Source organism: Telopea speciosissima, chromosome 2 (genome assembly GCF_018873765.1).
Source record: "Telopea speciosissima isolate NSW1024214 ecotype Mountain lineage chromosome 2, Tspe_v1, whole genome shotgun sequence".
Lineage (NCBI taxonomy): Eukaryota > Viridiplantae > Streptophyta > Magnoliopsida > Proteales > Proteaceae > Telopea > Telopea speciosissima.
Window position 1 is genome coordinate 26,207,889 of NC_057917.1, and position 15,433 is coordinate 26,223,321.

At 39.4% G+C, this 15,433-nt stretch overlaps 1 protein-coding gene and 1 long non-coding RNA gene across 2 annotated transcripts; one reads left to right on the forward strand and one right to left on the reverse strand.

Moving 5' to 3' along the window:
- Positions 1 to 2,939: 2,939 nt before the first annotated feature.
- Positions 2,940 to 5,556, reverse strand: LOC122649948. Its single transcript, XR_006331349.1, has 2 exons — positions 5,499 to 5,556; positions 2,940 to 3,003 (listed from the first exon to the last, which is right to left on the reverse strand). It is a non-coding gene; the product is annotated as an uncharacterized LOC122649948 (long non-coding RNA).
- Positions 5,557 to 13,682: 8,126 nt separating this feature from the next.
- Positions 13,683 to 15,189, forward strand: LOC122650594 (pentatricopeptide repeat-containing protein At1g33350-like). Its single transcript, XM_043843996.1, is given in 3 exon segments — positions 13,683 to 13,717; positions 14,224 to 14,381; positions 14,384 to 15,189. Coding segments are annotated over 3 exon segments (999 nt in total).
- Positions 15,190 to 15,433: the final 244 nt, after the last annotated feature.

Genomic DNA, 15,433 nt, shown 5'->3' on the forward strand with positions numbered 1-15,433 from the left:
ACCGTTGGCATAAATGGCGCAGCCAAAATTAGGCAACAGAATAAGGGGTTCCGTTGGAAAAAATGTAATTGGCGATGGTTAAAATAATACCGTTGCCCTAAACCATTCTTTAGCAACGGTTAATAATAAACTGTGGCCGAAGATAATAGTATGGCGACAAAATAAAACATACCGTTGCTGAAAACCATATTTTTAACAACGATATTAACCGTTGTAAAAAAAAAAAAAACCGTCGTTAAGGGAGATATGGTAAGGCTTTTTGGCAACGGTATAAAAAAAACCGTTGCCAAAACTGAGATAACAAAACAAATAATAAATTTAAAATCAGTATATTTCCTGTAATTACGTTAATATACTAGTCCATATGAAAAAAATAAAATTAAGCATACATCCAAATAAGAATACATTTCTTACACTTCACTTCAAAAAAGTAATACAATCATAATTAAAAGAACTCATGATTCTAATTACACTGTATTACCTTCATAGACTTTGCACTCCTCATCAGACATCAGCTGGGTTTATCTTGCAAAACTCATTCAATGGATCAAAATGGTGCGACGTACAGTAGTTTCAAGACAGCATCACCAGCTTGGGAATCAACTCTCAAGAGATCTCCTAGACCGGCCATCCAAGAAAGGTTTGGTCATAGGAATCTCTAGTGTGGGAACCCATCAATATGAGAAATCCATCTTCAGTTCTAAGCCAATCTGATTGTATCACTGTACCAATTAAGAGTCAGTGTACCATTAAAACTAAATTTCAGAATAAAATGACAAAGCTTCATCTATCTATCTGCACTGAAAATTGAAAGCTTTGTATGACTAGCTTTAATCTCTTATAGCTTAGACTGGTCTTGATATTACAAATTCATTACAACTCAACAAGCAGCCTCCTTGTCATTGACTTGTGTGCAAAAGATCTAATAGGTAATATGATTCAAAATCATATCAAAAGATGAAAACAGTAAAAGATCCAATGATACCTTATCCAATGTAACTACCATAGGACAGTAAGGATGAATCAAAAGATGAAAAACAGTAAAAGATCTAATGATAGCTTATTCAATGTAACTACATAGGACAGCTAGGATGAATCAAAATATGAAAACAGTAAAATCCAATATATGATAGCTTATCCAATTGAACTTGGAAGATGACAAAATGTTGAATGTAAGCTCTTAGTAAGACAATGTCTTGCAATTCCACTTTTCCATTCTATATCACAGGTTAACTCATAATTACTAATGTTTCCTCACAAGTCAACCCAATTCTTTTCCAGCTCTTCCCTTGTACATCTACCATTACCAACTTTAGCTATATCAATTATTTAAAGTTACCATAAGTTGTCTTTGTTCACTAACAAAAGCATCCAATTGACCTTCTGGCTTCCATCATATTTTGACTTGCTGGTGCTACTCTCAAGTGCACTTAGATTCATCTGTCTCTTATTCTGTCACTCTAGCCTTCATTACTTCATATATTTCTACCGAACAACTTATATTCGCAAACAAGAAAACAGAGAGTAGCACATTAGGATTTGAATGTCCAGAATCAAATCCGTATACTTGACGTAAATATACATCAGATACAAGACAAATTCAAATATTGGATATGCTAATTCCAGATATTAGCATATCCACTTCAAAATCGATCCATTTCCATCCAAGACAAGTTTGGTTGCCAACATTCTAACTAACTCTACACCAATGACAAAAACCACTCCCAAGTATCCGACTACTTACAAATAGAAGGATCAAGGATTAACTTTGCTTTCATAAGCAAGCTGAATATCCCACCTCAACCATTCCAACTAAATAAAAGAAAAGAGAAGAAAAAGGAAAGAAGAAACACAGAAGAAGCCAGTTTTGAACAAACATTTGATGTAATCAGAGCCATTAACTACCCATCTTGAGGGCATCATAGCCCAATTGCTTTATGTATTCAACTAATTTCTACAACTACTACTGTGGATATTGCTAAGCTCTTTTCCAAATGCACCTGTAATATACTGGACTCTTAAACTTCGTAAAATTAAGCATTCTGTTCACTTTCACATCTATTTGGAAATGACCAGTTGACCATAAGTAACAGAAGAATCAAGTCCTCAGCAAGGCATTTCCTTCAACAGTGACTCTATTTAGAAATCAAAAGCAATTAAAGATGGTACTGAAGACGCAATAATCGCAAAAGGAACAACAACAACATCCAAGCATTATCCCAACTTAATAGGGTTGGCTACATGGATCCTATAAGAGAAAAAAAGGTAACAAGAAGTAAAAAAGGAGAGGGGGGGGGGCAAACAACATCGACACAAATCTTTAAGGTATCGACCCTTCTTAACTACGTACCACTTCTTAACTGCCCAACACTCTGCACTAGGTCTCTAAGAGGGGTGGATACAAACAACGGCAACACACAACAAAGACCAACTGACCGCATGGATCTTTGATCTCCAATCAGCTCTATTAGAGGTCATACTCGGGGCAAGGCCTAAGCTAAGCATGTCTTTCTTCACTACTTCTCCTAAGGTTATCTTAGGCCTGCCTCTAGTTCTTTTGGTTCCCTCAATCAGGATCATGCCGCTCCCCTCTGAACTGGAGCCCCGGAAGGCCTCCGTTGGACATGGCCATACCATCTCAAACGATTCCCTCTAAGTTTATCATGGATAAAATTGCTAGATGAAGTTATAGAACCATGCGGCATATAGTGACAAGCACGAATACAGTAAGTTCAAGCACAATTTCCAATACAAACAAGAAGGAGATTTTACACAGTGACCATTTAAAAATACAAATAAGTTAGATGATTAGAGCATCAATAGAAGAATTATCTTGTAGCATTCAGGGATTAAACACATAATCATAGGAAACTTACTTAAAAGGTGTATCTCCAGGATTTCTTTGACGAGTAATGTGCTCAAACTGCCTTCCATTTTTGGCTACCAAACTTGCTAATTTGTCTGCAACTTTCTTCACTCCAGGATCGCTTGGGGAAGGTGGTGCTGCATGTCACTTAAAGAACTGATTAATACCAAAAGCATGAATAGGGGAATGCAAATTACTCTTGTAGCAGGGTGTACCACATTTTCCAATTCTTTCATTGAACATCTCTTTCCACCAAGGTCGATAGAGACTTAAGACATAAGCTGCATTCATGAGACAAGAAATGTTCAAGAATGTTCTATTTTCACCATTCATCACTTTATGAACAGAAGGCATAAATTCCCAGCTGGGTCGAGGAAAACACTTTCCAAGGTGAAAAGGTAGTCTCGATGCGAAAAAAATATAATGAGGGTAAACATTCTTGTGCTAACATAAAATAGCCCAAAATTATCAAAACTATGTATCATATGCCCCTTATATTCTAATATAGATGTCTACGATCATCAAGCTTGGAGACAGGACTAGCCATAGCCACTGAGGTTTTGTTTAGTTGAGTGGCAGGCAGAGGGGTTCATGCAAAGCAGAAAGCCCCCCTTCCTGCTTTTTCATCTCACCAGTCTATAAAGAGGTACTTGCATACTAACCACTGAACATTTTACCTCAGTTTTTACCCATGCGCTTTCACAAGAATCACTCCACTTCCATGAAAACCAAACACATCCCAAGTTACAACCACCTGAAAAATCATTCTGACACCTTCCTAAAGCACTCCACCCCACAGCAGACCACAACCTAAATAAGATAATAGCAGGAAATGAAAATATATATTCATGTCTCCTGATGTAGATATATGAGAAAAGATGGCATTATGTTAGTGGAAATATGCCTTGGGTTGGGTACCTATACATTGGGCTTTTGTTTCAATGGGTTTTCAATGTAATAGCCACTTTAAGGAACTTAAAATAAGGGTAGGACTTAGGAATACGGGATTTAATTTATAGGAGTTGTTAAGTCTTTTATTAGTCAATTAAGTAGCTATTTTATTACTAGTTGGTTTAGGAAATTTTTAGTCATGTTAGGAGTCATATTTTAAGACTTAAGAGTCTACACACACACACACACACACACTATATATATATATATATATATATATATATAGCCAGCCCTTCAGGCACACGAATTGATGAAATAAAGGTTTCAGTTTCTTGAAATTTTGGCTCTATGGAATCAATACTTATGCCTGTGGATTGTGGTGTTACTTGGTGGTTTCCAAGTGAAGACTGATGTCGATTTCTTAGTGGAATAGTGGATTCTCTTTGCAGGCTTTGGTGGGCTCATAGCCTGTTATGTGGATTCCTAAACTGTTTTATCTTTCTATCACTGTTCTATCATTCAAGCAAACTTCAGCTTTTAAACTTTCCCAGTGACGGTAGTTCTATAACTCAGGATCCAACTATCAGAATTGGATCAAAATTTGAAGACTTCTCCCTGTTGGAGTGACCATTTGATTACTATTTCAAGCACGTCAGATCTATTCTGCAGAAGTAATTAGAGTTTCTAAAATTCTAGTCCTAGTTACTATTTCCTACGTTTGGGCTAATCTCCCACTGGATTTTCCCTGGATCGGGATTAGTCTTCATAAATTTCTTAGGAAACCCTTCAAAGCCTCTCTTGATCCCATCTTGGAGGTGCTTCCTGGAAAAGTTTTAACCATTAGAAAGACAAGCTTTGCTTCTTACTTGATTTCCCATGCAGCCAATAACTATGAATCAAACATGGGTTGCTGTTTAATAAGTTGACAAGCATTGACAACATTAAAATTTTCTTAAAATAAATCACAGTTTCATGAACATTTTGTAACTGAGACAAACATAATGCAGAGATTAAAAACCGCTTTGTAACACACAGGAGCAAACACAGTGCATGCAAATAATGAGAGATAAGCAAAGATCACTCACCAAGGGAAAACGAAAAACATTAATAGAATTATCAGAAAACTGTATACTAGAATGAACTCATAAGAGCTTCAATGCAAGTTTGCAAGAAGATAAAATTGAACTTTAGACGGACTTGCAAGTAGGTCATCTGAATGCAAAATATATTACATATAAAATCTATTATCCAGAGCTAAATAGCACAACAGCCCCATTACTATAGAAGAAGCTTCGAGAAATATAAATATATAGGGTTGACTTGCCCATGCATTTCATTATAATCAGTGGATACATACCCTAGTACAGAAGCAACATCAATCATTATGCACGAAAAGAAGGATGTCTATTGGATAACGAAAGCCAACCTAGTTAGACGCTCAGAGGAATGGAATTTTTTATCCAACAGTAAATAAGGTTGCTCCATTGCAACCTTGTGGTGGCGGGTTCAAGTCCAGAAATAGCCTATCTGCAAAGCGGGTGTAAGGTTGCGTACATTATGACCATCCCCAAACCCAACAATGGCGGGAGCCTCATGCACTAGGTACGCTCTTTAGTAAATTTGGAATCTAAACAATTCTTTACTTTTGCAATAGAGAGAAAGCACAATAGGGAGAGCACAATGGAGAAAGAACCAAAATGCACTCAAAGAAGATAAAGGTATGTATTCAAGCAGTTATTACCAACATCCCCTTTACATGGCAATGGAACAGATGCATCCCTTGAACTTCCAATCCAACTCCTAGACATAGTTTCCATGTGTAACTGCTAAAAAGAAAAAATCCTTAATATTAAATGTCATTTTGCAAATCTCCTTGTCATGCACTAAGATGAAGAAATAATATGGTCAAGACAAAAGTTCAGCGATGAGATCACAAATAGAAAGCCAGACACAAGTGCATTGATCAAAGAATTAAACAACCAAAGAGCCAGATCAAAACACCAGACAATTGCTCAGACATAGCTTTGGTACCAAAACAAACTACAGAGAACAAGTCAAGGCCCCTTGAACTTCACCATTCAATTATGGAAGGGAGAGAGATAGAGTAAAAGGGAAGATATAAGAAGCAAGTAAGTAGCTACAATGGAGAAAGAGGAGAGAGAAAAGAGATTGAAAGAGGGAGAGGAGACAATTATTCACACCACACCCCTTATTCAAGGCCCATCTATGATCTATTTCCCAGCTCCCAAACCCACCCCCTATTCACTCACCTTTACTTCCTAACCTCAAGCACATATAATGCAGATCTCTTTTCCATAAAAGACATCACAAGCACATATAATGCAGCTCCCTTGCTGATCAAGTACACATTGTACTCTCTACTGATCAAGTACCCATTGTGTACCGAGTCTATTAATCATCTTTAGGAGGGGTATTTATGAACCCACACACTTACCCCCAGCCCTTGCTGCCCCTACACTCACACACTCACCCCAGCCCTTGCTGCCCCTACATACAGTCACACACTCACACACTCACCCCCACCCCTTGCTGCCCCTATACACACTCACACACTCAACCCAGCCCTTGCTGCCCCTACACAGTCACACAGTCACACAGTCACCCCCACCCCTTGCTGCCCCTATACACACTCACCCCAACCCCTTGCTGCCCCTACAGACACCCACACACTCACCTCCACCCCTTGCTGCCCTTATACACACTCACACACTCACCCCAGCCCTTGCTGCCCCTACACACTCACACACACACACTCACCCCAGCCCTTGCTGCCCCTACACACTCACACACTCACCATACCCACATGTTCCCATCACCATGAAATTCTCCACCATCCAATCCAATCCAACTCAACCCCAACCATTTCCCTGCTTGTTCCATGACATCTAATTACTAGAGCCGTTGAAGAATAAATTGTTGGTTGGGGTGCCCCAACTAATTTGCAATAGAAACCCTTCATTTAATAACCAACTATGAATTTGGCACCTTCTTCCTCAATTTACTGTTCTTTAAAAATGAATTACTCAAAGCATTTGATCACTAAAATTAATGGCTGGATCATAAAACAGAGCTGGACTCACATGCAACTAAGAACGAAGAAGAGAATATCTCCTCTGTTGTTCCTCCTATAAAAATTCATTTTTTACAGCTTTGGGTGGCCAGTGGATTGGATTGCAAGTGACCTTCAGGCTCTCCCAATCTTTCCCAAACATGGCTTTTTGCACCCCCATAAAAAATAAGAATTCATAAGCCCACTTCTGCAACTTGCACCTCATCTCCCCAGTTGGGGAGAAAAGGCATTATCAAAAAGAAGAAAGGTGATGAACAAAGTAAAAGTAAAGTAGTGAATTGCAGATTAAGTTTTACACACATTAAATAAAGGATAAAGGGAAAACGTAAAAGTGAAGCAGATTTCTTCAATTATATTTCCATCTTTCTAAAGGAGATCCTAACTGTAACAAGAACTGGTAGGAGAAATCAAAAGACAATAATGAGTGAAACAAGAATCATTATTCATCTTTATTTCTAATCACATTTATATATTTATAAGAAAAATAAAAACGACATTACCAGAAAAGAAACACAGAGCTAGCCTTCAAGAATGGGAGAATAGTAGTAGAGGAGACAAGTGAGATACACAAGTGGAGGCCGTTAATTTCAATTTCACCATTTCTTCATTCCTATCAAGAGGTAAGAACATAGAAATAGAAGAAGAAGACAAATGATACTAAGAGAAGCAACTAGAAAATCAAACACAGAAATAGAAGAAGATCATCAAGAGGATGAGAATACCTAACCCGTCTTCCTTCCTCAACCGACTGATTAATTCCCTGGATAACAGCCAAAAGAGAAAATCGATAGAGAGATAGACAGAAATCTATACTGATTAAAAGAAAAAGGATAAAGAGAGAGATAGAGAGAGAAATCAATACTGGTAAAGAATAAAAGATAAAGATAGAAATCATACCTTGCAAAGGCGTCGAAGAATGCCGAGAGGACTGCATAAGATAGGAGTCAGCCAGCCTCCCCGACGGGCTTGCGATGATTCCATAAAGAATGGGGCGCGTGGGCAGCTCAGAGAGGCGAGATGTAAATCCTTGGAGGATAGGGTTAAGGTTGAACAGAGTAAGATAGAGGGTTTCCAAAAGCGAGAGGGAGAGTAAGAGAAAAAAAGCCAGATAGATCGAGAGGGACAAATAGAGAAGAGAAATCGCACACGGGAATGTTTTTTTTTTTTTTTTGGTAGAAGAGCGGGAATGTTGAAAGACCAAAAAAATAAATACAATCTCTTACAATAAAAAATAATCCATTGCCCTAAGTGATATAAGGCGATGGTTCTTGTACAACCATTGGCCAAAATTTATATAAGGCGACGGTTCTTGTAAAACCATTGGCCAAAATAAATACAATCTCTTACACCTTAAGTGATATAAGGCGACGGTTCTTATAAAACCGTTGGTCAAAATAATATAACACAACGGTTTGTATTATGTCGCTGCTACAAATCGTATTTTTCGTAACGGTTATAGAATAACCGTTGTATTAAATATTTTTTTACGACGTTAATATATTTTTCGTCACCCTAAATGAAATTTGGCGACTCTATATTGGTGCACGTAGCTATAAATCATATTGGACGATGGATTATATATTACCGTTGCTATAAATTAAATAAGGTGACGAATGGTAAACTACCGTTGCTATAAATATATATTTGGCTACGGTAAAAATTTTAACCGTCACCAAAAATGCTTTTTCTTGTAGTGTCTCCATCAGATGAATATGTTGTTGAACAATGGAGGGGCTAATACCTTTAATGTCTGACATGGTCTAACCTATGGCTTCCTCATGTTCTTTCAGAAACTTAATCAACTCTTCTTCCTGAATAGAAGTCAAATCAGAAGCAATAATAACAGGGAGAGTATGATCATGTCCTAAGAAGGCATACTTGAGGTTGGAGGGTAATGCCTTCAACTCTAATGTGGGGGACTCAACAATAGAGGGTTTGGGAATGGAGGTGGATAGGGGTCCAAGGGGCTCCAAAGGTGGTTGGATGCTCCAGACCTCAGATAAGGGGGTATCACCATCACCCTCCCATTCCTGCATGCACTCCTAAAATTCTGAAGCAAAATCAATCTCAAAGAAAGTGTCAACATCATCGAAAAATCCCTGAAGCATATGCACCTCTTCATCCATATCAGGCTACTTGCCCAACCTAAACACATTGAAGTCAACAGAAGTATTCCCAAAAGATAATTTCATGAGACCATTCCTGCAATTGATTAAAGCATTACTGGTGGCTAGGAATGGCCTACCCAAGATGATAGGGATTTGGTCCTTGAAGTTGGCAGTAGGTTGGGTATTTAAAACAATAAAATCCACAGGAAAAATAAATTCCCCAACCTTCAACAGGACATTCTCAATCATTTCCTTAGGAACTTTATCCAACCGATCTACAAGTTGAAGAGTAATTTTGGTCGGTTTCAGCTCTCCCAATCCTAATTGTTGGTAGACATGAAAGGGTAAGAGGTTCACACTTGCACCAAGGTCCAATAAGGCATGATCAATAGTTGTATTGCCTATAGTGCAAGAGATGGTGGGGCTGCTAGGATCCTTATGCTTGGCTGCTACTGGCTATGAGATGAGAGAACTGATGTTAGCAGTCAAGAATGCCTTTTTAGGCACATTGGTGGTCCGCTTTTGGATGCATAAGTCTTTGAGGACTTTAGCATAAGCGGGGATCTGGGCAATGGCATCCAACAAAGGGATATTCACTTGAACCTGTTTAAAAACATCCAAAATTTTTTCCACAGAAGGAGACTTCTTGCTAACCAACCTATTTGGGAAAGGGGCAGGTGGGGTGTAAACTCTCTCAGGGGTGGTCCTTTTCTCTTTCTCAACAGAATCATCTTTGGTTTCCTCAACCAAATCGTCTGAAATTTCTTTAGGTTTATCAGACGAACTTGGAACAGTAGGCACTTCAATGGCCTCATCAGAAGGGGGAGAATCAACAGGAGTACTAGCCTATTGATACTCACAGCCACTCCTTAAAGCATATACAATATTAACCTGGCTGGAGGGCCCTTGAAGTTGTTGGCCTTGCACCGGATTGAGTGGAAGAACTTGGGTACCTTGTTGAATATGAACCTGATGCCTAGGATTTGGCTCAGGTTGGCTAGGTGACTTTCTTATTTTCCTCTCATACAAAATTGTGACAAGCTGAGTGAGTTGCTTCTCCATAAGGGTCATTCTTTTCTCAATCTCACCTATTCTTGGTGTCTCTCCTGTATTGATGAACCCTGGGGGTGGCTGATAGGGTGCAAGGAGAGGAGGCCTAGCAGAATTCACAAAAGGTCCTAGATGAGGACAAGGGGGAAAGGGCTTAGGAGACATTCTTTGGCTTTGTGATGCATAGTTGGGCCTTTGGACACCAAGCTGGCCTTGATGGTTAAAGTTGGATGGGCCTGCTTGGTTCCCTTGATTCCAGGAGAAATTGGGGTGATTTCTCCATCCTGGATTGTAAGTATTGCTATATGGGTTATTTTGGTAGAGAGCACTTACATTCTCAGTGCTGGAATTACCCACCAAGGTGTTGGGGCATTCCTCCAAAATATATCCAGGTGTTTGGCACTAACTGCATATTGTCACCTGGTTGATCTGGTTAACCGGTATAGACTCTTTGAGAACTATGGACTCCAACCTTTTTATGAGGTTGTCAAGTTTGGCCTCCTTTGCTGTCGTACCTTCAATGAGATACCCCTTAGTGGTCCTTTCAGCCTCTTGGGAAGATTCCCATTCCCTAGTCTTATCAGCCAAGTTGGTTAAGAATGTCCATGCATCATTTTTCTCAGAAAAAGAAGTAAAGCCTGCAGGACACATGAACTCTACAAGTTGCTTAGTCTGATAATCAATACCCTCATAAATAATTTGACATAGCTGTCACGAACCGAAACCATGGTGAGGGCATTCTAAGAGGGGGTCTTTGAATCTTTCCATGAATTTAGAAAAGGACTCATGTGATTTCTGCTTGAACTGGAGGATGTCACTCTTAAACTTATTGGTCTTGTGAAGAGGGAAGAATTTTTTCAAAAAGACATTGGTGAACTCATCCCATGTATTAATGGAGTTTGTTGGCAGTCCATAGAGCCACTTCTTGGCCTGGTCTTTCAGGGCAAAGGGTATAAACCTAAGCCTAACTACATCATCAGTCAAATTTCGGACCTTAATTAGAACACAGACCTCCTCAAATTCCCTAAGGAAAAGATATGCATCTTCATTGGCCATCCCATGGAAGTGGGGTAGCATGCTAATGAAGTTGGTTTTGAGTTCATAATTGTTTCCTGTAATAGGTGGTAAGTTGATGCAAGAAGTCTGTGCAACCTTAGTAGGGTAAAACCTATCCTTAAGAGTCTTGGGTTGTTGGTCACCCATGGTCAAAGGTGGGGTTAAGGGTAGGGGAGAAGGTGGTATTCTAATAAGATGATTAGAAGAATCACGAGTCCACATCGTAGCCACCTAAACAGATATGAGGTCTCCTTTAGAAAAATTGAATAAAAGATTTAAGAAAAAGTACTAAAAACAAGAGGGAGCCCAAGATAAATAGTGCATCTATCCCTCAGAAATTGAAACAATGGTTCAAAAGCTGTAAGGATGCCATATAGGTTGATAGTAAGGGAATCCTTATAGTCTTCTATAGCCACCTACGGGCGACTCTAAATAGATTCTGATGTAGAGTGGAGGACTACTATACGTTTATGTTTCCAACGCTCTCACTATATTGCTTTCCTGTTATCAAGAGTGGTCACCTCCAAAGATAAGTCAAATGCTAATCCACCCCACTAGGTTAAGATGTAGCGTCATAGGTAACTTAATCCTATGAAGGACACCAAAAGATGGAGGGTTGGAGCATGTGAAAGACTTTAGATTGGGCACACACTATTTGAAACAGAAGAGAAATAAGAAGAGGTTTTCAAAAATTGATATTTTTTTTCAGAAAAAGAAGGGAAAATAATAAACTAAAACACTTCGAACTACTTAAAAAATCAAAAAAATAAAATGGACAATAATCTCCCCGGCAACGGCGCTAAAAACTTGTTTGAGTTAAAATAAAACTGCAAGCGTACGGGTCAATCATAGCTACGGGTCAAACACGAAGAGATATACGCCACTCTATTTAACTAATTTTAAAAATAATGCAAAATGAATCAAATTAATTAAATTACTAAATTAATGGCAATTAAACTAATGGATCCTAACTCACAAGCATCTAACAAACTATGCATCTACGGGATTAAGTTGGCATTCTAACACATGAACATCTAACCTATCAAATTAACGCAAATTGGGAGTAATTAAAAATAAAATCCTACACTAATGCAAGTTGGAAGTAATAAAAATACGGTCACACCTCCACATCCACATAAACAAAATAATCACATAAACAAGGTAACCACATAAGAAAAATAAAAGAAATAGAGGGAGAAGAAGAAGAAGGAGAAGGAGAGAATGAGATTGAGAGTTTAGAGAATGCAAACCTAGATGTGCTTGAACCGGATTAATTGAAGAAGCTTGAATGAATACTTGCATGAACTTACTATGGCTTCCTCTTCTAAATCTCCAAGTCTTGTCATCAACATAGGAGCTTAGACTAGGAAGCTTAAAACTAAAACTATTACAACCATATTGAAGACATTGAAACATAAACTAAACCTATTACAACCATTAAACTAATCTTATGAAAGCAAAACTAAGAACTTGAAAGAACTAATTTATGAAATCAAAACTAAGAACTAAAGCCAAAAATAGAAAAAGAAGAGAAAATTTCACTAATTGAATTCAATAATTTTACAAGAGAAGAGGGGGTATTTATAGGGGAAAGGGGAGAAGAGGGGGAGGGAGGCTTCCAACAAATTTGGGGCTTCTCTCCCTCTAAAAATCGTGGAGAGGAGATAAGGTGGGAGAAAAAATAAAATAAAATAAAATAAAAGATAAGAGAAAAGAGATAGAGAGAATGTGAAAATCTAATTAGAGAAGGGGGGGGGGAATGAGAAGGGGGGAAGAGAGAGAGAAAAGAATAAGTTAGAAAAGAGGGAGCGAGAACCCGTGAGAGATATGGGGTGTGAAAGAAAAAATAGGATGAGAGGTGGTGAGAGCCGTGAGTGGGAGAGAGAGTGATGGATTAGGAAAGAGGGGAAAAAAATAGGAAGAGATAAAATAGGAAAAGAAAAAGAAATTAAATAAATCAAAATATGGGAGAGAGAGAGAGATAACGTGGGGGGGGGGGGGAGAGATTTTTAGGAAAGTAATCTTTTCTTTTCTATTCTTCTTCTTTCTTTTTTGGATTTTTTACAATTACCACCCCAAAATCTTTACTATCTACTATTACCCCCCCAAAAACTTTCAAACAACTGTTACCCCCCTCTGATGCATACTAACCACTAACTGACCCCATCGTTACATTTTCGTAACGGTGGGGGTTAGTTGTGACAGTGTGTCGTTGTCACGAATTTTCTAAGACCAAAATGCCCTTTTGGGGTGGTAATTGTAAAAAAAAAATAAAAAAACCCATCACCATCCTTCTCCTCCTCCTCCTTCTTCTCCTTCTTCTTCCTCCTCCTCTGCAACCCATCACCCTCCTTTACTGAAAGTGACTGCTCTTCGCGAGGGATTCTTTCTTCTATAATCTTCAAGCAGATTCATAACCACTTTGTATGTGTTGGACAAATGCACTCATCTCAATCATCTCAGGCAGCTCTAGGCCTTCCTTCTAACCCTTGGCCATGGCCAGACTCCGTTTTATGCTTTCAAGGTTGTTCGCTTCTATGCTGTCACCATTGCCGACCTCAACTATGCTTGTTTCATCTTCGATCACCTTCATTCCCCCAATGTCTACCTCGACACGGCCATGATTACGGCCTATGCTTCCAAGCCCAATCACAGGTTGTTATGTGCCTAATGGGGCCCACTATAGTGTATGGGTACTAGATTGGGCCAGCCTAGTATGGGATAGGTTAAAGGGCTTGATTTAACGCGTTCCATCAGCTTCGGAGCTTTTGGCGTATTGGTCAAGTACCTAACATTTGGTATCAGAGTTGGGCACCAAGTCAAGGGTTCGAGTCACGAAAATGGCTACCTAGGAGAAGGGCTACCTAGAGTAGAGTGAAAGCCGTCAAGAAAGGGCTACCTGCCGCCAGGCAAAAACCTTGGAGCAGAGTGAAGCCGCTTGGAAAGGGCTACCTACCGCCAGAGTGAAAGCTACCTAGAGTGAGAGCCATCGAGGACGACGGTTGCGGAAGCGTGGTGGTCTGTTATGTGCCTAATGGGGTCCACTATAGTGTATGGGCACTAGATTGGCCCAGCCTAGTATGGGATAGGTTAAAGGGCTTAATTTAATGCGTTCCATCAGCTTCGGAGCTTTTGGCGTATTGGTCAAGTACCTAACACAGGTCGGCACTACTCTTGTACCGAACTATGATCCTTCGTGGTCGTTCTAAGCCCAATCATTTCATCTATCCCCAAGTCTTAAAATCTTCTTCGGGGATCTCTGAAACACAGGGGACTAAATCAATACATGCCTAGATTTTGAGATCGGGTTTTGGTGGGTACCAATTGTGCAAACTGCTCTGCTTGATTCTTATTCAAGGTTATGCTTGGACCTTAGAGCCGTGCGGGAGTTGTTCGACGAAATGAGTGAACGAAATGTCGTGTCTTGGACGGCTATGATTTCAGCGTACGCACGGCTTGGACAGATTGGAAACGCTATTTTGCTTTTCAAAGATATGCCTGAGAGAGATGTTCCATCTTGGAATGCTGTTATAGCCGGGTGCACTCAGAATGGTCTGTTTACAGAGGCAATCTCGCTCTTAAGAAGAATGATCATTCTCGCAGGTCGAGACGAGAGGCCAAATCAAGTTACTGTTGTGTGCGCACTGTCGGCTTGTGGTCATTTGGGCATGCTTCAGCTAGGTAAATGGATTCATGGATACATCTATAGGAACCACCTTGGTCCCAATTCCTTTGTCTCAAATGGTCTTGTGGATATGTATGGTAAATGTGGGAGTTTAAAGGAAGCAAGAAGGGTTTTTAATGAGACATCAGACAGAAGCTTGACTTCTTGGAATTCCATGATCAATTCCCTTGCACTCCATGGGCAAAGTGAAAGTGCAATTGCTGTGTTTGAGGAGATGATTGGTTGTGGAGGTGTAGTTCATCCAGATGGTATCACCTTTGTTGGTTTGTTGAATGGTTGTACTCATGGTGGATTGGTGGAGGAAGGTTGTAATTATTTCATTTCCATGACTTGGGATTATGGAATTGAGCCTCAAATTGAGCACTATGGATGTGTGATAGACCTTCTTGGTCGAGCTGGTCGCTTCAAAGAAGCCATGGAAGTTATCAGTAAAGGACGGTGATGGGTTGCAGAGGAGGAAGAAGAAGAAGGAGAAGAAGGAGGAGGAGAAGGTGATGGGTTTTTTTTTTTTTTTTTATTACAATTACCACCCCAAAAGGGAATTTTGGTCCTAAAAAATTTATGACAACGACACATTGTCACGACTAACCCCCAACATTACGAAAATGTAACGGTGGGGGTCAGTTAGTGGTTAGTATGCATCAGAGAGGGGTAACAGTTGTTTGAAAGTTTTTTTTTTTGGGGGG